The sequence below is a fragment of the Ornithodoros turicata genome, chromosome 1, assembly GCF_037126465.1.
Source record: "Ornithodoros turicata isolate Travis chromosome 1, ASM3712646v1, whole genome shotgun sequence".
NCBI lineage: Eukaryota > Metazoa > Arthropoda > Arachnida > Ixodida > Argasidae > Ornithodoros > Ornithodoros turicata.
The window spans coordinates 48,334,685-48,359,781 of record NC_088201.1 but is presented as its reverse complement, the minus strand read 5'-3'; the positions used below and the strand labels follow the sequence as shown (position 1 = coordinate 48,359,781).

The window sequence follows — 25,097 nt, the reverse complement described above, 5'->3', positions numbered from 1 at the left end:
TTTCGGCGGACTCCGTAGGCGCCAATTGGAAAAAGAAACAAACAAACAAACGTGGTTGGTGGATTCGAAAGATTCGATCCGCCGTTTTCGGCACTAGGTTTCGGATTCCCGAACCTCGAATCCCTGCCTAGGATTCGTTGACTCGAGGATTCGCGGACTCGGTTGGCACATCCCTAATCAAAAGCAAAACCAGGTTACTTTTAAACCTGTAATATAACAGTTCCTGCCTGGACTCTTTCAGTCCAGAGCATGTAAACAAACAAGAGAACACCCGTCGGCCAATGAGACTTTCGGCGGACTCAGGAGACTCCCATTTTAAAAACAAACAAACATGGTTAGTGGATTCGAAAGATTCGATTCGCCATTCTGGACACTGGGATTCGGGTTCCCGAATCTCGAATCCCTGCCTAGGATTCGCGGATTCGGTTGGCACATACCTAGTTAAGTTTGGTAGAGGTGATGCTTCCGCATAAAAAAAAAAAAGAAAAAGAAGAAGAAGAAGAAGAGAAAGAAGATCGGCTTGCCTGAAACGAAACTGAAATCGACCAACAATGGGCAAAGAGAAATTTAGCTAACGAAGCGAAATATCCCAAATGGTCAAGTTTTTGAAGAGTTGCCCGTTTATTAGGCTAAAGTCACTAGAAGCAATTTTCAGTAACTTTGTACTGCGCAAACCGCGCGGCCCTTCTCTTCATGCTAGATGCTACGCCAATGTTGCGTGGCGTTGCGCTGCGTTCTCACCAGTGTTGTGCGTAGCGGCGCTACTGTAATCACTACTTTTTTCAGTAGCGGAGGTGTAATTCCGCTACATTTGTTATTTGTAGCGGGAAAGCAATTTCCGCTACAATTTTGAGTAGCGCAACCGCCTCCGCTACCGCTACTTTTGAGGGAGAAAATAAAATAAATTAGACGCTAAACTCTAGCGTCTAAAGGTGATTTTACTACATGTTCCGTATCGTATTCAATTGCGAAACCGGTAACGATACATGGTATTCACTTTAGGTTGGACCGATTCATGTCAGACCAGAGCCTTCAAATCGCTGCTGTCTTAATTCCGAGCTTCAAGCTCTCATGGCTCACGGATGAAAACCAACGAAAGGAAGTAACCAGCTTGACCGTAAACGAAATGTTAAGGTGTTCGGTCGCCTCAAGCGCCGAGGAAGATGCTCCATGCAGACGATTTCTTTTCTTTTGGGGAGTCAACTTCTACAGCAGATCCAGCTGATCGTGAGCTTACTCAGTACCTCTTTGTGCCAGATAACTTTAATTTGACATCGCTAAAGCAGGGTTATCCAAGAGTGCACGGGGCGTTCCTCAAACTGAATACCGCCGTTCCATCAACTGCGCATGCCGAACGACTTTTCAATGTTTGCGCCGATACGTTCACCAAGAAACGTGTTAGGCTCAGTGACGGGAACTTTGAGCGGCAACTGGCTCTTGAAGGTGAATGCAAGTGTGTAATGACTCTTTCAGAAAGTACTGATCGCAAGAAATAAAGTATCAGCAAGAGCACATATCTTTGTATGTATCACATATTCATAGGCCTTCGTCGAGAAAGTAGCGGAAGGGTAATTGCGCTACATTCGTAAATTTGTAGCGCCGCTAGTATCGCGCTACTTTTAAATAGGGTAGCGGTATTTCGCTACGTAAATTGAGTAGCGGGCACAACACTGGTTCCAGTGTTGCCAGGTCACTTAGGTGGAAATTCAGGAAGTCGGCGTCAGAAAATTCAGTAGAATTCAGTAGATGTACTAAAAACATGGGCAAACGCTCCACGGCGACCTAACTAGTGGGCCATATGGTAAATAAACACGAACTATCACGATATATAGGCGATAGAATAAGTAAAATATACTTGTAATTTAGTGTACACAGTAAAGACGTGATTGCACACCGTCATTCGATCACGTACTCTCGCTCATACATATTCGTTATATTTTCGTTCTTATATTTTATCGTTCTTATATTTTCCTTTTTATATTCGTTCGTCATATTCGTTATTGCAGTTCTTGTCTCCTATCAGCCGCTTCGTGTGCAGCAGCCCAGTGATACTTTCTGTCGAAAGCTGTTCATGAGGTTCACCTAAGAAAATATCCGTTCCACGCACGCGCTCGAATGCGTCAAGCAGAGGGGGTTTACAACGAAACTTCCTAACGACGGAAACATAAGCTCGTCTTCATGTTTGCTATGTTACCGGGTGTCCTGTGGAGTATGCATGATTCTGCAATGTATTCGCTATAAATTGTTTTACTTGGGCAGCTGCTCGCTTTTTTAAAGGTGCCTGCCTGCAGATGCCACATAACGCATAGACCCCTCACTATGTCATAAGTACATGATTTTCTCGCTCGTACGCGGACAACGATGCAACCAGACAGTGCCAGCGAACGTGAATAGGAGTTCGCTATGCAAAACCACACTTCAGGCAAAAAATTCAGTAGATTTAAGATTGTTTTGATCTTTTTTCAGTATTTCAGTAGACCAACTCGAAGTCCAGTAGATCTACTGAAATTTCAGTAGACCTGGCAACACTGACTGGTTCTGGCGCTGCGCAGAGCCGCCCCATTGCGGAACGGGACGCAACTAGTCTGGGTCACGTGACAAGCCTCGTGGAAAGCTTTCTGCCTCGAAGCGGTGGAAAGGCAGTAGAAGTGGTAGAAGCAAGCAGGGTGATCTCTTGGTAGCTTTCTTAGTTCGCGCATCTTGATCAGGTATCTCGTTGTCCGTGTTGCCGAAAGCGAAGCTGGATTATACATATAACGAGCTCGTAAGTTGGCTGGACAGGTTTCGCGCAAGGGAGATCGTAGCTAAAAGGCAGAGCACAAGTTGTTGACCCCATCATCCACAGAGGAAGATGATTTTCTGGCTCATTCGACTTTGAAGATCTTGAAGATACAGAACATCGTTGCGCGTGCGATCGAGCATGTAACCTCTATCCAGTCTTTATGTCATCCTACGTTTCCACAAGAAAATTTCGGTGGTGCCTTTAGCGGCGTTCATGAAGAAAAACCACATAAGTGCAAGCAAGTGTTTGAAAACCCTCATTTAACAAACGAACGGAGCCAGCCATGTGTGTAAATTTAGAATACAAAACCGAACACAGCTTAATAATGTCCTACACTAAAAGTGGTCGAGAGGTTCGGAGCAAATGCGACGTTCTTTACATGTACGGTGTCTCAAAATTAGTTTTTCTGTTTTTCCTGACCACACTGTTTTTCGGGGTCTACAGGTATTGATGCAGTAGTCTGCTCAAGAAGAATGTGCGGCTTGAATCGAGACAACTGCTGTTCGACTTGCATATGGCCCAGGCTGAGCGGAAGCAAAGTTGACAGAGAGGGAGAAAAAAAGTTTTATAAACAACTGTGCATGTTTCATAATCTGCATCGCGATATATATAAATATAACAAATAAGAACTGTTGTTCCTGTATCGAATTACAACTGTGCTAAACACAGCAGTTTCAGATAGTCTACATATTCCTAAGGCCCGCTATAACGATTCTTATTCGTTTTCACCATTTGTTCCGAGAAATGACCATGAAAAATGCGAGGCATGTTCAAACAATCAAAACTTTGACTAGGTATGGTGCTGTTGCTTCAGTTCGATATATTCAATATCAAACATAGTGTTCATACATCCCGCTACCGACCATTCGCTGACTTTTCCGTCAACTTACAACTGACTACCAGGACCGGCGATAGAAATTACGGGCCCCGGGGATGGGTCATACGCGAGCGCCCACCTGACGTCTCGATAACGTAGTCTAAGTATTTTTACTTTATAGGATACGACGGGTCTTGGGCCCCTGAAGAGGCCCGGGCCTCGAGGCGCCATCCGCGGCTGCCCTCCCCTCTCGCCTGTCCTGCTACTGACTTTGGATGTTTTCAGATATATTCGCAGAAATGATCGATCTACATAGTTTTTGTATCTCTCTGTATCATTCATTACATTATCACAGAAACAGGTTCGTGTTCTTCAGCCGAACATATTTTTGTCAATCTCCAAGATCTTCAACGATGACTCCGCCAGAAACGTTTTTTGTCCGTCAGGTTCGACCTCCTTCGCACAGGACCTGTCCAGTCAATTTGCGGGTCTGTCATTTCATCCAGCTGGGATTTTGGCAACATGAGCAACCAGCTACCTGATCAAGACCACGCAAGGATCACCATACACCGACAACACTGACAACATAATAACATCCCTCCTACCGCTGCGGGGCAAGCCTTCGGTGCCTTCGGCAAGGTTTGTCACGTGACCCCGGTTAGTTACCTTCTCTTCCGCGTTGCGGCGCCATGAAGCAACGCGGCAAAAATCGTCCAGGTAAACGGGCCGGCAGACGAACCAAACATTGTAAGCTGTTTTGTTGTGTTGCTGCGTTCGTAATGTGACGTATGACTCGTAATTCGTCGAGTCATGACTTCAGTAGATATTGGATACTCGTCGTCTGAGGATGACCGAAAGCCAAATGACCACCGAAAGGAAGCGCAGTTCAGAAAAGTTCGGGTAAGAGCTTTATGTTTTTGTCACAACGGACACCGGCCCCATGGCGTCAGGCAGGCAAGTCTGCTTGGACTACGAAAACCTGTGGGGGCACCTGTTGATGGCGTGCTTCGCTTCGTCTCGTTCTTTTAAATATTTTAACGGCACACTAGACTCGCTGAGATTTGTTGATGTAGTTTGAAAATATGTGAAAAATTACAGAGCGTGTCATTTTTCACATAGTGTCGAACAAGGTCTGAACACAGTGAGATGCTTGATTTTTTTACAGAGTCTTCGTAAATTTAAGTTCGTCATATGTTGTCATCGTTCTTTTAAGCGGAACTCTCCGCTTTCTGTGTCTTTACCTGGAATCACGAATCCACATCAATCGACAGAACTTTCTCTTCCGGAGCACATTATTACATATTACATTTGAGAAGCTGATAACATGGAGAGTTCTCACCGATTAGTATAAGACGTTTGCACTCCTAAATGACGAGGTTTTGCTATCGTACGGAGTTATCTGGAACATCGAAAACAGTTCTTACAACTTGTTTAGTTCGTTCTCATACGTTGCTATTACATGAAGAGTATCTTCACAATCTTAGTCGGGTCACTGCATTTCATCAGTTACGTGAGGTCACTCATAATCATAGTTGACATGCGAAGTGAACCCCCGATTTGTGTGTTGTGTGTGGGAGCGAGTTTTAGTAGATGATCAGGGGCACGCAATGAAAACAATACGATACAGGAAGTTGTCAAATACACGCTTTTAGAACGTGATGATGTGAGCCACATCAAAGGACTAGCGCAATTGGCTTACCGCGTCTTCCAAAACGTTGTCGCGAACGTCTTGCGATGTAATAAAACTCGTGCACGATGCAAATTCAGAATAAATAGAGATAGGCCGTTGATAACATGGCTTCCGAAGTTCCGTATCTACCGCACCCAGTCAACGGATAAGATTCTCAGTTACGGACGCTGCCATTGGTTCCGATATGCACGATAACTAGCACCCTCTACTGTATATCCGTGTTGGTGTCTGGTATCAGATCCGGTTGGTATCTTGGTGTACCAACCTGTATATTCGCCTTGTTGGATATTTAGTTCTCCACACGGCGATGACACGGTATTTCTGCGGACGCCTTTATGTATGATAACACTATAAAGAAAGTCTATGGAAAAAGTATAAAATTGTAAAATGTTTGGGAACGCTTTCTGCCGTTGAGAGAAAATGAAATCGATTGCCGTTTTCGTCTTCTGATAACACGTCATAAGGAGAAGATCAAAGATTTTGTGCGCGTTGCTTCCAAGCTAAGGAGGTTTGTGGTCGCGAATAAGGTTGGTTTCTCGTGTGGTGCACGCTGTCAGGAGAATTTGCCTCGCTCGAAAATCATTGTGCTACCTCGGTGATATATCAGAAGCGGAAGCACGATAAGAGAGTGGGTGTTCTGAACGTATGGAAGGTGTACGTTGAACATCGACCCGTGTACCTCGTACCATAAATGTCTGTTTCTATTTTATCTTAATTTTACTTTATATGTAAGATAATCCGGTACTGACTACTATGTCTGTCCCTCAGATCTCCTTTTGTAGCGTTTAGTGTGGCTTCCAGTTATTTTATATGTATATTTCAATCCTTTTCTGATTAACCAATCTGCTAGCATTTGTTATGCGAACAAAAACGAGCTCATCGGCGTTCGAGTAAGCTATTTGTATCCTTGGTGTCCACATTCTATACTGGATATTTTTGCGAATTCTCCGTGACACCAGCAGCCAAGTTAGGTGCTTTGATCAATGCCAGGAGACGTGTTCTTTATTGACGGAGCTGCTTGTTACGTCAGCAGCGAAGAGCCAGCTGTGCAGAGTGAGGATAGTATTTCGGATCAGCTGGATATCCGTGAGCTCCACAGTGCTCTCCTGTGCACGACAGATAAGGACCGTGGAGTAGTCTTTCGAGTTTCGCGTAGGCACGCGCAAGCACTTGTTGGCAGCGGATATATTTGCGCTCTTACATGTGTGTGCGCCGTTACCCAGGTGCTGTTGTCGTAAATTCTCCAGGTAGAGGGGCAGTCTAGGCTCTATAGGGCGGGCAGCTGGTTGAAAAATAACGCTGCCCCTTTTTCTTTCTTTCTTTTCTTTTTGTTGAGATTCGCGCTCATTAATCGCGTTTCTTGATCAAAATGTGCAGCCGACAGCGATCTACTTCGTGGGTTCTTTTCTTTAAATCTTAAAGTAAGCGCAACATAACCACAAGTCGTGTTGCGCACAAAATATTTTCTCTTTGCCACAATCACAGAAACAGTTGTTGAGTTTTGGAACGTTTTTTTACTCCGCGTTCTTCCGCGCAGCCTTATTTTCCGTATTTCTTCCTTTTCTTTTTTTGTTCTGACCACGGGCGGCTTACATATAGGTCGTACACACACAATTGAGCAGGGGACGCCACTGTCTGGATGTATGGCTGGTGCCCTTAGCAACATTCCCTCCATGCCTTATCGTATTCCGCCAAGTAAATAAAGCCCACTGACACGTAATCAACAGGATTTTTGACAGGTTGCATTTCTCAGTGCGTTGTGTTCAGAAGTTCACTTTACGGTTGCTCAACTTCAAATGTCGCCCTTCGACCTCCTGGGATGTTTTCGCGCCGTATTTGAGGCACACGGTTTGGCAAAAGTGAAAGTGCGGTATAACGACGTAAAGAGTGAGAACAGGAAGCAACGCCGAAGCAAACCACAATTAGGGACAACACCGACATGTACGAGGGTGGTTCCATAAGTTTCCGGCCCAACCAACTTTTAATAGTCATAGAGACGAAACAAGTGTATCACTTTTTAGTCACCCTTAACTTCGATGCACTTTTGACACCTTTCAACCAGCATTCTTATACCCTTGAAAAAATGGTCCGAAGTTTTGTCCGCAAAATGCTGGAAAACTGCCTCTTGCACCTCACTATCGTTTTGAAATCTCCGTCCTCTGAGATCTCTCTTCAAGTTTGAGAACAGGAAGTATTCACTCGGTGCCAAGTCTGGACTAAGGTTGGTGGTGGATTTCTTCGAAGCCGCACTCCTTCGGTGTAGCCTTGGCAACAGAAGCCGTGTGGAGGGGCATTGTCCTGGAGCAACCGGACACCTCGACTCAACCTGCCGCGCCTCTTTTCCTTGATGGCGTCTCGCAGTCGGTGCAAAAGTGAAGCATAATAAGTCGCATTCACTCTGGTGTTCCTCTCTTTGAAGTCGATGAGGAGAATCCCGTGACAATCCCAAAATATTGTTGCCATGATCTTCTTTGTGGATTGTATAACCTTGGCTTTTATTGGGGGTGTTTCTCCTGGTTTGCGCCATTCCATCGACTCCTTTTTCGAAAGGGGATCATAGTAGAGCACCATAGTCTCACCCCCTGTGACAATTGACTTCAATATTTCTTCTTCGTTCTCTTGACAGAGCTCAAAAATCTCTTTGGCACAGACGACGCGCTGTTGCTTTTGAACTGACGAGAGAAGTCGTGGCACCCATCTCGCACTGACTTTTTTCATGTGAAGGCCCTCGCCGATAATGCGAAAAACGGTTGTTTTGGAAAGCCCCAGCCTTTCTGAGATTTCCTTCACCTTCAGACGCCTGTCGCTCAGCACTTCCTCCTCGACAAGAGACCAATTTTCTTGTGTCACCACTTCCACTGGACGACTATCGCGTGGATCATCTTCACTGGACTCTCGCCCCAGTCGAAACTGCTTAGCCCAGTCTTTTACCGTTGTGTACGACGGAGAGACTTCCCTGTACACGTTGTCCAGTCGCGCTTTAATTTCTTTAGGCGAAAGTCCCTCTTTTGTCAAGAATTTTAACACAACGCAGTACTCGATTTTTTCCATTTTAACTGAAGAGTGCACCCTGGCTGTTTGAAATGCCGCTCTCCAACCGACAAAAGCATGGAGAGGGTTGAGGGTGGTACTCGGGCCTTCCATCAGATGGCGCCACGCGTCCTTAATCGCATTTCCAAATTCGCGCGCATTTTCTACCTCGGGCCGGAAACTTATGGAACCACCCTCGTAAGCCTCAAAAGCCCATAAATTAACGAATTACTTCCGCGCCGTAGAAAATACCGGAGCGGCGGATGCCGAAACTTTCGCCAACGATGCAAGGGGTGCAAATCGTGTCAAGAATTGTCATCTTCAAGGTTTGCTTCGGTAAACCAAAAAAAGAAAAAGAAAGCGAAATCTTTCTTTCCTATACATTGTAAATGCCCTATTCCACCATTTTCTTCAACGACAGAAGTGCGTGCTATGTTTCGAGATTGTAAAAATGCGTCAAAATAAATGCCGTAACAAAGTTTCTACTGTTGCGACGGCGCGCGAATCCGCGTGCACACGTGCTTTTGGCAGGCGCAGGCCATTAAGACACTGCGAAGCAGGGTAGGGTAATTGACGTGTTTTCGTTACCATTTCCAGTCGTTACTATATTACAGTCGTCGCTATATTTTCGTTTCCGTTATCCGTTTCTGATACCAGCCTGTCAATTTCATTTCCTTTACGTTTCCGTTACTGTTTCGCATGGCAAGGCTGTTACAGAGCTGCGGGAGGACAGCCAGTCCGGCTCTGTCGGCACGCTGTTTTGCCCAAGTGCTGCTTCGATGTCACGCGTACACACTACACAAGTAATTTTACGTCGTTAGGATGAGCACATCTTGGAAGATGTTTTTTTTTTTTTTTATGTAGGAACATGTCTTGAGTCTTCACTCACTCCGAGTTCAGCAACTCAAGATGAGCGTAACCTTTATCCAATAACGCATTCATAAGCACACGCTCACAGTAGTAAATAATACCATAATAATAGCCACGGTGAAATGAAAAAAAAAGTGAAAAATGAATAACTAAATATCGTAGGCTGTCATCTTCGTGCTATGGTGGAGTATAGTCATATGTTGATGTCATGGTGGTATGAGGAACGGGACGAGGTAAGCGAGGGATGCACCCTCGAAATCCAAGATCGCGCTTTGTTTCCATGCTCTCGTGTAGTATTTAGAGCATTACAGGGAACGGAGTCATCAAAATACAAGAATAAAATGAAAAGTCACTCAAATGTCATCGCACTACAGGAATAGCCATTACCCAAATTCAATACCGGACGATAATTTTCGTTTCCGTTTCTGTTTCGGGTAATAGAGGACCGTGGTATGTTCGTTTCCGTTATAGTTACCATCTCGAATTTACCGTTACCCTTCCCTGCTGCAAAGCTGTAGAGGTGCAATCTCAGAAAATTTCTCTCTTCGATAGCCCGAGCCCTCCGTAGTCTTACGTCACAACTTTCGTGCCAATCGTGCTCATAGTTTTTTTTAGAAAATTAAAATTGAAAATTACGGGCGACACTGTGTTGAGGTGGCCACCAACTGCACATTGCTCGTCAAGTACGGCGGGAAAACTACATTGCGTGCGCATAACACTGTTGGGAACATAGACCACGGTTGCTTGACAAATTGGGGATTCCCACCAGATGTCGCCCCGAGCTGTTTCACCGCAATTTTACTAGCAAATAAAAAATATATTTAGCGTTCCCCGTAACACGAATACCTTGTCATGCTGGGTTTACAAGGAACTACGCCAACTACTTTCGATATCTTCGTTTTCTTTTCTTCTTTTTATTTTTTTTTTTATTTTCACGATTTATTCCCAAAGAAGTGGGCCACGTCGCAATTTTTTGTGCTGCACTTTGGCGCATGATACGTCCTCCAAAGTATAGTTTCGCTCCAAACCCGCTTTATATTCGCATCATCTTGGGTAATCGTTACGGGTGAAATAAATACACTTTCAGTGAATTCATATTCGCCACATTATCTTTTCTTCTTGGAAAGCCTTCTGACGTCTTGAGACGTCGGAAGGGTGGCGCGTCACGCATTGTGACACGGGTGTCTCTTGTCCGCCAGCGGACCACCTTATCTTTCATCAGCGTAAGCGAGACGTGCTTACCTGGCAGTGAGGGTGACCCTTTATTACCACCACCCTATAGTTATTTTCTTTGTTGTTGGATCACCATGGGTGTCTTGCGCTCTTGGCAGACCTTCACGGTGCGGACTTTCAAATTCAGGCTTCTGTTGGCGTTTCCATCGTGATTCCCTTCAATCTACTGGAAAAACGGCGAATCTGGGTCACTTGTTTTCCAGGGGCGCAGTGTGCAGCTCCCAGGGTGATGGATAAAAGTGAATAACGGACTGCTCTTAGGTCCCCATTGGTGTAACCGGGGGTTCACACCTCTCGAAGTCGTACCTTTCGTTGTGCATTTGAGAGAGAGCAACGAGAGCGAAAACCTCCCCTCATATATGTAAAGTCTCCATAGAACCCCTCCCAAAATATTTTTCTTCCTGGCTACGCCAGTGCTTCTGTTCTCTGTCCGTGTCTCCCGGTCTTCTTCATGGAACAATGCATCGCAATATCCGTTCATATGATGTTACACGACCCTCCAACTTTTATTTGTCCTGGTACACGAATTTCAATAAGTGTCAAAGAAGTGGATGGTTTTCACAGGAGGAACTGTTTTTCCAAAGTCTTGACCTTGAAAAAGTAATATCGGCAAACTCTGGGCGTTTCACGCATATGGTCTGTGTTTAATTGGATATCGCACGTAACGTTTACTATCACAAACTATTAACAAATGTTATTCTGGACATTTACTATACGGGGTGTTTCAGTTAAATCCCCGGGCTAAATAATTCGCGAACGGGCGCACCATTCGAAGAACTTTCTTTAATTAATTGGTTTCGGTTTGCATATTTTTGACGGTCGCGGTGAAGCGCAAAAGGACGCTCTTCCACTCCCTTATCCCCCATTGAATTATACGTCCTTAAAGCAATTAATCCCACCAATGAATTGCGTCCTTTTGCTCTTCGCCGCGACCAGCCGCGACAAAAACATATAAACCGAAGCCAGTTACTGTAAATGTATCTTTATTCGCGATGTATTAATCTTCGCGAATCGCGCATTCAGTCATTCGGGAAGCTATTCTCGAGTATTTAATTTCGCGATTCCAGGGCTGTTCCCTTTCGCCGGAGAAACGTCAAGCTGTGTTCGCTAGTACAATTTTCGCAATTTTTTAACGGTCGTGAAATTCGCGCAAATTACTACGTTTACAGTAATTACTGCAACAAATTACCCGCTTCTGTGGCAGATTTTTCTCTAATAGGTGTCCACTGAAGGTCCCAAAAGGGGGTAGTAGTACCCATTTTAATGCCGACGACGCCCTGCTTTAGAAGTTGTTTTCCACGAAACGCATTTGAATTTTTATCTAAATAATGAGCGCCTTCCACTCATTCACACGATGCGCAGCTCGTAGGTGGTCTCGGACAGGTACTTGTGAAAAAGAAAGTTCTTCTATTGGTGTGCCCGTTCGCGCATTATTTAGCTGGGGGATTAAACTGAAGCACCCTCTTGGGAGTATAAACCCTTGTTTTTTCGGGTTCTGTGCTATTTCTTCTTCCTTTTCTTTCTTTTCTTCTTCTTTTTTTTTTTTAATCGGGGGCAGAAAGCGGATTTTATTTCAGGAGTAGGGTCAAATCGCGTGGAAAAGTTTTACTTCGGATGAGAAAAAAGAAAAAGAGACCTGTGTTTCTGGCACTTGAGATGAACATAAGGTGCCGAGCAGCTATGCTGAACGTGCAGTTTTTAGCGTTCTCCAGTGCCTGTATTGGCAAGTTATTTTCGATGGTTTTACCCGTGACGATGATGCCAGTTGGGGATTCCAAACACGTTTTACGTATAGTTTCTTTTCAGGCTGACGGTTACATTACGCTGTTTGCTTTGGACCCGCGCTAAGCACCTGTAAAGCACTGAAGTGTTTTCACAATTTTCGCCCGGAAAAGAGGAACTGCACATTGAAATGTCCTTCAGGGCCTTCGAACGTGTCGGCTACTGCGCGAACCATACGCGTTGGCAAAAAGCTGTGTGTGTGTGGTTTGTCTGCGTTACGACTCGCGTCACGTTTTTGGAGGCGAAACTGCTCGTATGCTCGTATCGTTTTAATATTGTGGTCGGCCTTGATCGACGTATTCTTCACAATGTCCTTTTCCGTACAATCGGCCCGAGGAACGTACTAATTGCGAGCTGTGTCGTAGGAAACCTTGTACGGTGCATGACCGTGTCGTTTATTTCTAATAACTGCGCGTGCTGTATCGCCGTTCTGCAGATCCTTCCTCGGTGGCGTGAATGAATGTCACCTTGAGTTTCTCAATGGAAGTCTATATGGGTGGATTATGCCCAAGTCGACGCTGGAGGTGGACACAATGGCTGCACATGTGATCACTCAAGGGGTGGAAGGTCCCCGATCTTCTATTGCGTGTCTATACAGGGTGTCCCACCGAAAAAGGACCAGGGGCTAAAGAAAACACAAATGGAACCAACTGTACGTGTTTAGCAGTTGTGTGGTCTATTCAAAAATATTTTTTTCATCACCCCTTGTTAATTAATTAGCGGTAATTAATTTTCTAACTTTTTAATTATAAAAGCTACGAAGTTGTTCCAACGAGAACATCTGTTGTCTTCGGTCACCTGATACCAAAGCCGTTTTCAGAACAAAAATCGTCCGCAAAAAAATCGTGAAGGAACACCATTTCTTTCTTTATTTTGTTCATTGCGCATCTTCGAAGACGCGTATTTTTTTCATCCCCAATGTGAGAGAGTGAAAGAGCACAGTGCCGCCTCATTCGAACAACTAAGTAGCTTTTATAATTAAAAAGTTAGGAAATTAATTACCGCTAATTAATAAACAAGGGGCGATGAAAAAAATATTTTTGGATAGACCACACAACTGCCAAACACGTACACTTGGTTCCATTTGTATCCAGCACTCCGTTTTTTCTTTAGCCCCTGGTCCTTTTTCGGTGGGACACCCTGTATACAGGACGAAGCGTCGTAGGCATGTGCAGCAGCCACAGGATTACTTGTCGGTAACGAAGAACGTTTATAAATATGTTTTAAGGTGAGCAATTTGCAACAAGATTCGCGGCAAAGGGCAATAAATCTTCGACTCCACTCGACTTTCTCGAACTGCCTTTCTCTTCATACGGCCAAGTGTGCGGCAGCTTTCGATAACGCCTTCATTAGAGAGGTTTAGCAGATCGTACGCTGTCGCCTTTGCGTACGTAAGGGATAGCGTTGATTGTTCTGCGCACGCCCGTAACAGAAAGAGGGCTTCGCGCAGTGCGCAGAACCACCAACGTTAGCTGTTACGTACGCAAAGGCAGTAGCGCACTAAAACTCTCTATTGAGTAATATGTACGCTCGCTTCAATTTTACGTTGCTTCAAGTTCCCTTCACTGGACCGTGTGTATAGGCCAGAATGAGAAAATATACTTTGCTACACAAAACAGATCGTTCGGAATCGCTCTTTCTAGTGGGTCGTTTCATAAACCGTAGCCCTTCGTGCTGCAACGTCGGCAGGTATAGTAATACGCTGCGCTTTGCTGTGGGTAATGGGGAGCGTCTTGAATGAGTTTCTTTTGAAAGCTTCGTCGGCGGAGTGACGCGGTGTTTGGCTAGAGGTCTTTGTTGCCGGAGAGGTTGCGCACGGAATGCGCTCAAGAATGAGGACGCTCGCGGTGGAGTTGCGATCTGCACATTACGGTGAAATGGGTGATGATATGTGATTAAAAAGAAGAAACGCTTATTTCTGGCATTTTGCCGGCCTCGCTAAAAACCGTGACCAGTCTGGATGCGGCGGAACATATTATTACGGTTTTGAAAATGGGTTGCGTCTCGGCTGTGTGGAGGTGCTATATCCGAAGCTAAATTATCACGGAATAGTCATTGAGGGTCTCCCCATATTGTCGCCCAGTGTTTCGCGCAAACTATAATATGAGAACGCTAAGCACGTTAGTCGAGACGTTCTTGATCGGTAGTGTAGATTAGCCCCGTTTCTCAGTATATTCTCAGTCATTCTTAAATGCGCAAACATATAAGCATCGAGCAGCACTCGCAGTTTCTGCGTAAAGGTGGCAGCGTACCCTCCACCGGCCGCGGCTGGAAGAAACGAAGGAAGCTTGTTGAATCATTTAGTAACGTGTCTTAGAGCACTGCACGGACCCTGGCTTACCCCAAAGCCCGAGCCCGGGCCGGGCCGGGTTTGGCGTTTTTTAGGCGGGCCTGGGCCAGGCTCGGGTTTCAGCCACCGGGCCCGGGCCGGGTACAGGCTTGACAACGCCAGACATGGTCGGCCGTGTACACGACATATTTCACGAGACTGGACAGCTGAATTTTCACATTACTTTTTTTTTTTTTTTTCATTGTATTGGATATCAGGTATTCTCATCTGAGAACTATCACTTTTTTACATGTGATCATGCTTATTTCGTGAATGGGTCTAGATTTGACGCGTGCACTCACACACATTTGGGATGATTGGTGTGCCGGGCGCGCTGAGGGTCCTGCACGAGCGTCAGATAGGTTAGGTGTTGGGACATTTCGTTCTCGTGAGGGCCCGGTACGGGGTTCAGTGAGCTGAAGTGTTCTGACATATTTCGTTTTTCTGAGAGTCCGACAAGTGGGTCGGTTGGGTTAGGTGTTCTGACATTTTCGTTCGCGTGAGAGTTCAAGAAAGAGGAACTAACACCGGAGCATGTGCAATAGAGCGGCGATGAGTCTCTCTGGCACCGCAATGTACATACGCCCACGCTCCACTGCACGCTGCGTTCCCAAGCAAGCAAGCACCAAGCACAGAGAGGCTTGCCGGCAGAGAAACACAGCCGCTCGATCGAGTGTACCTCCTTATACTCTCCACAAATTATCTGCTTCCTTTTCCTTGGTGCTCTATATGCTCTTTAGTAAATCTAGATACGCCTCCGAACCTCGAGAACAGATAGTGCAGAGGCGGGCTGGGACCGGGCCTCAGCATGGAAACCGTCGGGTACTGGCTGGGCCCGGGCCGGCGGAGTCGGGCTCGGGCTGGAAATATATAGAAGACGTGGGGCCCGGGCCGGGTACGGGCCCGAAAATTAGGCCCGTGCAGTGCTCTAACGTGTCCCCTGCCTGATCCCAATGTTGCGGGTTCGGGTCCGGCCGTTGAACTTTTGGTGTCTCTGCATAAATTGCTTATAGAGGCGGCGGCGTCTTCCGCGTGGGACGTCCGCCGAGATTCCTGTCATTGTGCTGCAGACACCTGTCACTGTGCCACATCGCTCATGATCATAGTTGTCTCGCGAGGTACAAAAGGAGGAGTAATTTTAGTCCTTTTGGGGACTAAATGCATTGCCACATAAATTATAGTCCCTCTAGGGAGTAAATGCACGAGAGTAAATGAATGTCACAGAGTGGGGAATGCACTTGACGCTCTGTTGTAAGAGTCCCAGGTACATAATTCGTGCGTATGAATTAAACCGTTTCGAATTAAACCGTCGACCATGCTATATGTCGAGTCATATAAAATTTTGCGACATGCATAAGGCACAATTTCTCGAGAAAGAACCTCCAACTATTTCTTCCTCTGTGCGGGTGGAAAATTGCTAACAACAACAAATAAATTAATGATAATGAATGGGGAAATTCGCCACGTAAGGTGCGGCCCACTACCCCAAGGCACAACGGGGCAGGATGAGATATGTCCTGATGATGAGGTGATGAACGATGAACGGTGATGAAAATTGCTAAGTTAGCTAAGTTATATAGTCTTATTCCATCAAGTTCACGAAGAGCACATATTTACGTAAACTGTTGCATTCTAAGTCCATTCGCGAAGTTCAGTGACTATTTGCAGTGCTGGGAAGTAAATATAGGGGTTAGGGGACTAAAATGAGGAGTACCGTATTTTCACGCGTATTAGCCGCGGCTTATGCGCGATTTATTTTTTTCGCGGACGCTCTGCGGCTTATCCGTGGGTGCGGCTTATCTGGTGACTATTTTTCCCTGGTACTTTCCCCATACCCCGGGTTAAACGAAAGGGCTGACAGTGCCTCATGTTTTTCGGAACAGGACTAACCCGCCAATCCTCGGAAACACGCAACAAGGGCACAATCCGATCTTAGTAGAACACTAGAACTGACCTCCTTTGTTATACATCATGCCGACACCGGAATGTGGACAGGGTTTAGGGCCTTCCCCACGGTCTCCTTTGTCGGCAGACCCACAGGAAGGGTTCAATACATCTGTCATCGGGATAAAACGTGGTCAGCTAAGCGTCAGTTCTCATTTGACGAGAGCAGCAGCATTCGTGGACACGGGCACGGCAGTTAGAGGTGAGGCATGGCTTAGAGTCGCTAAATAGCGAAGCTATTTAGTGACTCTAGCATGGCTCAAACGCTGAGGCACAGCCACGACAGCGGCTTCAAACTAAAAGTCGTCGACTTCGCGGACAAGTACGGGAACAGGGAAGCCTGCAGGGAGTACAGCGCTGACGAGCGTTGAGCGTCTCTGTTGATTTTGTATGTGCATCACTGGTTTAGCGCACAAAGCAGTCGCGTCGTATTACCCGCGGCTTATCTGCGAATGCGGCTTATCTGCAAAAACATTTTCAAAATGGTATCTAAAATCGAGTCCTGCGGCTTATCTGCGGTGCGGCTAATACGCGTGAAAATACGGTAATTGGGCGGGTCTAGGGGAGTAACTCGCCATTTCACTCTTTCTTTTTTATTTTTTAAGAGCCAGGATCGAATTATCGTCAATAAGAGCTTTCGTTGCAGCGTACGCAAGGAAGTTGCTTATTCACACTGAAGCATCACTGAAGTTACGTTCTGCGCATGCGGAGTGCGCAGCCGCTATTTCCTTGCATACGCGTACGTTGATATCGAAGACTCTCTTTTGAAAGCATACGCACTTCACTATGTAACTTACAGTGCTGATGCAGTCCCTGTGCACGTTCTTATCAGGATTCACGATAGCCTCTAGTGGGAAAAAATGGCGCCTTTATCTCATGCGCACCAACTCCGAAAGGGGAGAAATTCTGGAGCATTCTCAAACAATAAAGTGTTTCGTTAGAGAGGCAGCCATGACGTAGTAATGTCTTTCTTTTTTCTGGACGGTTCCCTTTGCGCTATTATGACAAAAACCTCGCGAACATCCCGTTTCCTTCTATTAACAGCTGCGGCTAGAGACGCATAATCGTAAGAGACGTACGTACGTCAGACAGCATAATCATTATTTGACAGTGGGTAGGAGAACTCCTAAATGGAATTGTTATTCGGCGGCTTCACATCCGTTCTTTCCATTCTATTTCGCAACTGATGGACTGGCCCGTCATGTGGCCTCGTGGATAAGGTATAATAAGAACAGCGGAATGGCTTTTTTCAAGATGTCGGAAACCTTATACGCTCGCCTCTCGATCTTCGCATCGCGTGCGCTGCACGTAGTGTCCGAACTCAAACCAAAGGCAATGTCGCATGTCTTCTTGTGACCCTCAGTCACCGTGCAAAATATTTCTATTGAATGATAACGAAAGGAAAGTTAGGTAGTAAGCGAGCTGGTGGTGACGATCCATGACTTTCGCGCAGCCCCCCAGCTTTTCCCTTTCCCCTCGTACACGTAGAACGGTCCAACAACTACACGTGAGATCCACGTTGCTTCAGGCAGTTCGTGTGGCTGAGTGGTTGGCGTGCTGGCCATGTCACGTCGAGGCTGGGAGCGGAAGGTACCCGGGTTCGAATCCCGGTGCCGGCTGTGCTGTCTCGGAATTTTCCCAGGCTTTCCTCAGACGTATGTCGGCACAGTTCCCTTAGAAGTCTGCCCATGACGCACATTCCCCCAGAGCGTTGCCCACCTCTCTGAGGCCGACAAGGGCGAGCTCTTCCAGCAATACCACCACCACCACGTTGCTTCACCCTTTTCACCATTGTGTTGTGGTCCGCCTACGAATGCCCCCTTATTGCTGCTTTCTGAGTGGACAGACGCTTTGTCACGTGCTTTCACCAACCTTTTCTTTCTCTCATACGCAGAGACGTACTGTTGTAACGTATTATTTATAATTTAAGCTTATAGCTATTAATTTTGTTGACCTGACGTCACTTTGAGCAGCTCCAGGTTTTTTTCTGCCCAGCATTAAAGCCACTGATTCGATTCGAAATTTCCTGATTGTTATTGATTATGTAGATCTCAAAGCAGCCCTCACTGGTCTCGTGTGTACACCTTTCTGACGTCAGCAAAGACGCGGTAGTTCGTGCTTATGCGTCACTGTAAAAGTTGTTGTAGGGAATTGAATCCTTTATTTCACGATACTACACAATGTGGGGAAGCCAGAGCAAAAAGCAGATGTTTCTTTGAATCAAAAGTGTCAACGTTCCATGTTCGTTTTGCAAGCTGGTGCGAAAATGTACCGCTCGCTATAGGCAACACCATCTGATGGTGCAAATACCGTTTCATCGTGACCAACTGGTTCGCTAGTACGTCACATTCGCGTCATGACATGCATTGATGCATCGACTCGCTATTGTTTCCCAACATTCTAACGCTCGTCTGTTGCGTTGCGGCACCCAAGCCAGAGAGACAGATAACACTGTCTACTCCTTGTTTAGGATGTCGTTACATGTTACATCGAATTATTTAAATATTATCACTAAAATTTGACGTGGATTTAAGCACGGCTGATCGTGTGTGGCGATGAAACACCCCAATCATCGTCGCGATAAAGTTCTTATTGTAAAGCGCGTCGAGCCAGCTTGCTCCAATTTGCTCGAATAATTGGAGATGCACGTTTTCCCGGGAACACTGAGAAAAGTTTCTCCGTTGTTTCAACGGGGAAATGCCGGAAATTAATAACCCAGGGCCCCCGTTGAATCATACTGGACCCCTGTTAAATGATGAGTACGGTGTTCGTAAGTATTACGACAAAACCCTTTGCTTTGACGAAAGCATCTGTTTTCACTTAATAGCAGTGGTCTGTTAATATAACAGAACCTGACTGCCATTTTACGTGCAACACGTTTTGTATTCATACGGGGCTAGACCGGCCCAGTGGCATTACGGATGCCAGTTTTGCCTTCAGAACTAGGCGTTCGAAAATTTATCCGTTGTTGTTTATGCGTAATATTTTATATAGTTGAGGTTTGACCGTGTGGAGGGTACTGAAACAAGGAAGCAGGAGCAAGGATGTTCTGTGAAAGACAACAAAATTATCTTCATTCATTAATGCTTACAATGTTCATCCACAACACGGTCCCTTTCGGTCCACCGGGGCTGTATCTTCCAGCTCTGGGGAAGGATCCACCTAAGGATGAATGAGGCGTGTGAGTAACAGTCTTGACTCAAGCAAAAGTCACATTTTAGGAAAATAAGTGAAATTACTAGACCCTGGAATTCTAGGCAACTGCCAATTTTTTGCCACATCCCATCACGCCTTCTTAGTGTACGAGCAGGAAATAGGAATCCCAGTAACATTGATTCTATTTTGCCTATAAATGCCTATTTCTCAGTTCGTGCATAAAACAGCAATTATGATGTGAAAAATACCCAAAATGACATTTTTGGGCAAGAAAACAAGACACGTCTAACATGTCATGTGAAAGCAGGCTTGTGCGTAACGCGTTACTAGTAATTGCGTTACTTGTAATCAATTACCTTTTTGAGTAATTTTTCGAGTAATCAGTTACTTTACTGTTAAAGTAATTTTTCGAGTAATCAATTACTTTTCTGAGTAATCGATTACTCAGTAATTGATTACTTTTCCGGCAGAGATTAGCTTATCTTTCAGATGTTCTGCCCCACCCCCAAGTCAAGCCCCTGGTGCCATCAGCCTTTGTTGGGCTGTACTAGTACTACTATAGCAAGCGGAGGTGATTGTAATAACGCTCTGGAATTTCAGAGTCTCTCTCCCTAATCTCTTCCTACACCAGTGTGATATGTACCTGAAGCTTTGGAGGTCTAGTGAGTCATGGGGAAGTTCCACGCAATGCTCTTCCACAATCGGGTCAACGTCTTCCCGGGCGATCTCCTTGTCCTACGTGTTTTTGTTTGTCTTGTTATTTCAGCTGTTCCGCTGTTGAACCTTTTTTTTTTTCTGAGGCACACAAAGACGGTTATAATTTGCGTGAATGCAGAGTAACGACCGAAGTAACGCGTTACTTTTCTACTCGTTACTCAATTACATTTGAAGTCGAGTAGTTGGTAATGGTAATCAATTACTTTTTTCACAGAAGTGACGGTAACGGTAATCAATTACTTTTTTCGAGTAACGGGCACAAGTCTGTGTGAAAGTCATGGTGAAAATGGTCAGGGATCGGAGCCAACATGTTTTCCGTCAGGGTCAGGCCCAAGCATACTAATTCGATTCGGGTTCAGATCGGCTGAACCGAAAATAGCACATTAAACTGGTGTAAGTATATCGGATCAGTTCGAGTGGTTCGCACATGTGCGATGGCACAATGATGGATATTGAACTTGCTCTTCAGACATTCAAATAACAAGAACAAAACACGAACAGTTCACTTTCCCTTTTGTAGGTTTTGAGTAAATTATGTACAAGCCGATGCAGACACTCCATAAATTTAGACCCCCCCCCCTTTTTTTTTTTCATTTGAATTAAAAACATCATTGGGAACAGCTCGCCGATAACGGGTTGACGCAAAAGTCATCCCCTGCATGGTTCACATGGCCACTGGCAGACTAAGACTACGCCATCCAAAATGTGGCCACCAGGCTTAGCTAACGACTTGGCAGTCGCGGCAAGGGTGTGGAAAGGTTAATAAGGGCACACTGATACTCTTGAGTGAAACATTTTTTCCCCCTAAAATGTTGTGTAGTTGTGCTGGCTTTTGTATTTTTACTTTCTGGATATCCCTAGTAATCGCTAAAATTGGGATTGTGCAAACATTTGAAATATTCAGTATTCACATCTAATAATGGCAGCGATATATTCATATAGTGGCAACTTGAATAGTCGTTATTGAAGATCCGGATATATTTGAGGGAAAACGGCTTAGAAAATTTTTGCAGCTTCTGTCAATATCAAAATTTTGCTTTGTTCCTTTTTGGCATACCGAGGTTTTGGGGCGAGATCAAATAAGCAAGTTTCTTCTTTGGTCGCTTTTCTCCTGCAAATCTTGCAGAAAATCTGCGTTTGCTCGTTGAAAGGGTATCACAAAAGCAGATGACCAGTCCGGGGAGAGAGACTTTGGTGCTGCACTCGAGTCAACTTTCACACACTGAGGTGCAGATGCAGAGGTTCCAGGCACGCTCAACTGCACGGGGTCCTCAACTGAAGACAGAAATATCAACAGTTGAAGCCTTCTAATTTGCTTCTAGATTGCAAGTCATGCAGCACGACGTTCTTCCCACTCGAAACGTACCCCTATTCCAAAGGTGCAGTGCTTTCTGCATTGAATAGGGTTCAGCACACTTGACAGCTCGCTCTCCTTGACGTACGTTACGTTAGATGGGCTGCGAACACCAAAGTCCCACAAGCACGCATGAAGCTGCGAGGCCTTCTCCTCAGAAAGTAACTCGCCCGCGAAGAAAATGATGTTCCACACTGCCTGCAGCTGAACATACTTCTGGAAAGAAGAAAAAAGCTTCGTAAAACTGCGATTCTGACGCTAGCAGGAACCATCACGCCGCCTTCTGCGCGGAAATGGACAGACGCAACACGGCGTAGCTATATCTTGAACCGTGTCAACTCGAAATTTAGTACCCAAGTCAAGGTGCAACTGTAATCACACTGCTTTTCAGCTGACAGCATAGCTAAACATAGCAACAGCTTGGGCGAGACAAGGAAACAAGGTTTACACCTTGGAAACCACTTCTGCCTTAACGCGAAACCGCTGAGAAGTCTGGGACATGTTAGAAAAGTGACAACCCTGCCCATGCAATAAAGAACGACAATCTTACTCACCATTCAACGGGATGTTACGATGACAAGTGGAGTGGAGTGGTGAAGTACGTACACGAGTTTCCAACAACCCGGTCGTCGATGTTGTTCACTGACAGGCGGTCCAGTGTTGCTGCGTTCCCCTTCTCTCGAGGCTGAAAGTTCTTGTGCGGGGCGTCCATAAATGCCCACACGGAACTTTTTAACGGGGAGGCCCCGTACAATGACTAATACAGTTGGGGTCTGTAAAATTTTACCCCAACGGGTAGGGTAATCTGTCCGTTTTTTTTTAAAGAAATTTTTTAGAGTGAAAAGCACACTTTGCGCGACGAAGCAACTATAAACCGTAGTGACGTTTCTGCCGCGCATACGCCCGTGTTTCTGCCTGCCATCCTATCTGTAGTTATAATTTTTAGCCTGTCCACAGTTACGCAACCGCGTCAGTGATGGGCACAGATACAGAGTCAAATTTGTATTTAAAGCAGTGTACCGTATCATGAGCGTTTTAAGTATATACACTAGAGCAAAACTCTACACTGCATGTGTATACTTATTGCATACTGTATGTATGTGTGTACAAAACAGTCTTGGGAAGTAACTCTTTCTCAGAGAAGCGATCGACTTCCAAGTTGACCTGTAGGCGACAGGTAGTGAAGGAAGATGGTGGCTGGTTTCTGAAATTGAAGAGACAGGCATTAGTTACAATGTATTTATTATTCCTAACCCAAAGGAATGTAGTGCCATGCGTGGATGTATACAATAAATACGCAGCAACTGACACTGAATAAAAAACAACAACTTTATTACAAGGTGATGACTGGGGAGTTTCATCGCCAGGGGCGATACTCTACCCCATTGCTGGTGCTGATACGGGGAATGAAACAATGAGCCCCTTCACAATAAGGATCCAAGTCCAATTGTGTCCAGAAAGGTCAAAAGAGCTTTGAGCGCAGAGCGTTGGTGGGCTGGATGTGGCCAGGGACCAAGCAATATTTTGTGAGAGAGAGGGGGGCGAGAGTCTAGCTCGTTAAGGGATCCGGAGAGTACGGTTCGGGAAGGTTGGTAGTGTGGACAATGGAGAAGAATGTGCTCTAGATCTTCTACAGCACCGCAGTGACTGCAGTGGGGAGAGTCAACTTGCCTCAAGCGGTAACGCCACTGTGCTGTAAAAGCCACATCGAGGTGCATTCGATGAACTAATGCGGCATATTGACGAGAGAGATGTCGACACTGAATAAACAATATAACGTACACTAAGGGAGACAGCCATGTACACGTGTTATGTTCATATAGTGTACAGAATTAAATAAAGGCTAAAGTTGGTTAAAGTTAAATAAAGTTAAAGTTGGCTTTATTAGCGGAGTATGTGAATATGAAGATGTCTGCGAAAAGTGACGGGGTCAGTGATGCCTACAATGGACTGCGCGTTCCACTCGACTTTGGCTAATGGAAAGAATTACTTTCGAAATGATTCTGAGCGTATATGGTCGGTATATGGTCTATGCACGGAGATATGAAATGAGCCCTAAAGATGTACAGTTGTTGTAAAGAAGTGGTGTGGAAGAACTTGTGATAGAGGCACAGGCGTTCTTTTTTTTTTTTTTTTTTTTTCTATCTAGAAATTACTTACTTCAGAATTTCCTGTTTATCTCTCTAATTTCAGAAACTATTCGCACCTTCGTTCACTGCCTTTCGCTCGAACCCTTGGGTTGCGTTTGTCAATGTTCGAGCTTCAGAATGTTTACTTTCCGTCACACTTGAACAGTTCTATAATGCGAAACAGTGACTCTGGTCGGTCCCGCGTTCTGTACCCATGGAAATGGGCCTGTGGGTCGTACCAAAGAAACACTCACTACTTGAATATACTCATCACGATTACAACCGAGAGTATTTTGAAAACTGAATCGGAATTTTGAATATCGAGAAGGATCTATTAAAATATCGATATTTGTAGGACATCGATAGTACGGATACGAATGTCGATATTACCCTATCCCTATCACAACCTCAATCGACGATGAGATGATTGATCACAATGAAAGTGCTCGCGTTCGGATGCCGGCCAGGTCGCGTGTGCACAAGTGTATTTATAGTGCAGCCAAGTCAGAATGTAAATACAAACGGGAAAGGTTTGCTCAGGTGGATGTTAGACCTCGAATAATAAATTAGTTGTACGATGATTCTTCTGGACGATAGGTGTCTGGTATAGAGGTTGCAGTTTCACCATGGCTTTGCAAGTTCTCGCTGGTTCAAGTTCAGAGCTCAAGTTCAGGCTACTCCGACTGGCGATTTACGAGGGATACGAGAAAAAAAAAACCTATGAAGTTCCTATGATTTGCAGGATTTCCACCGGTCCTTGCTACATATCTGTATACATATCCCGTATACTGTTTCACCGATATCTTCGTTTTACCATGAAGTGGTAACAGCACCTTACTACTGTACAACGTTGGACCATAAGGGGAAGCTGACCGTATTGTCCGTACACCATTGCATATCGTATCCGTTCTCGGTAGACGCAGATACTTCGTGATTTATTTTTTCACCCAGTGAGAACGCGCGTTCGGTAATAACTCATCTAGGAAACTACACGTATACGGTGACAACTGCTTCGATAATTAAAGGAGTCCGACTATTCGTCCAAGTTGACGGCAGCATAGGAAGTAATAGACGCGCAGAAGATGGGCATCGCAAATGCCGTAACCCACTGCAGGCGCCTCCGCCAGTGCAACCGCGCGAAAGAGGTCACGTGCTTACGACTACCAATGGGAATAGCCACACCTCTAGCTCCTCGGACGTCAGAGCCTGACGCGTACGCGTGTTCCAGGGTGTGTATCACGTCGAGTACGACGCTTAGAAACTT

General features: G+C 45.4%; 1 protein-coding gene and 1 long non-coding RNA gene across 2 annotated transcripts in view; one reads left to right on the top strand and one right to left on the bottom strand.

The window, feature by feature from the left end:
* The first annotated feature begins 4,319 nt into the window (after positions 1-4,319).
* Positions 4,320-25,097, top strand: part of LOC135378190 (rhophilin-2-like) — a 107,327-nt gene continuing 86,549 nt past the window's right edge. Inside the window, exon 1 of the mRNA XM_064611125.1 lies at positions 4,320-4,499. Within this exon, the coding sequence (XP_064467195.1) occupies positions 4,410-4,499 (90 nt within the window). The 5' untranslated portion in view covers positions 4,320-4,409. The remainder of the gene's footprint in view (positions 4,500-25,097) is intronic.
* Positions 21,418-22,372, bottom strand: LOC135398730 (uncharacterized). Its single transcript, XR_010424124.1, has 3 exons — positions 22,259-22,372; positions 21,717-21,920; positions 21,418-21,625 (listed from the first exon to the last, which is right to left on the bottom strand). It is a non-coding gene; the product is annotated as an uncharacterized LOC135398730 (long non-coding RNA).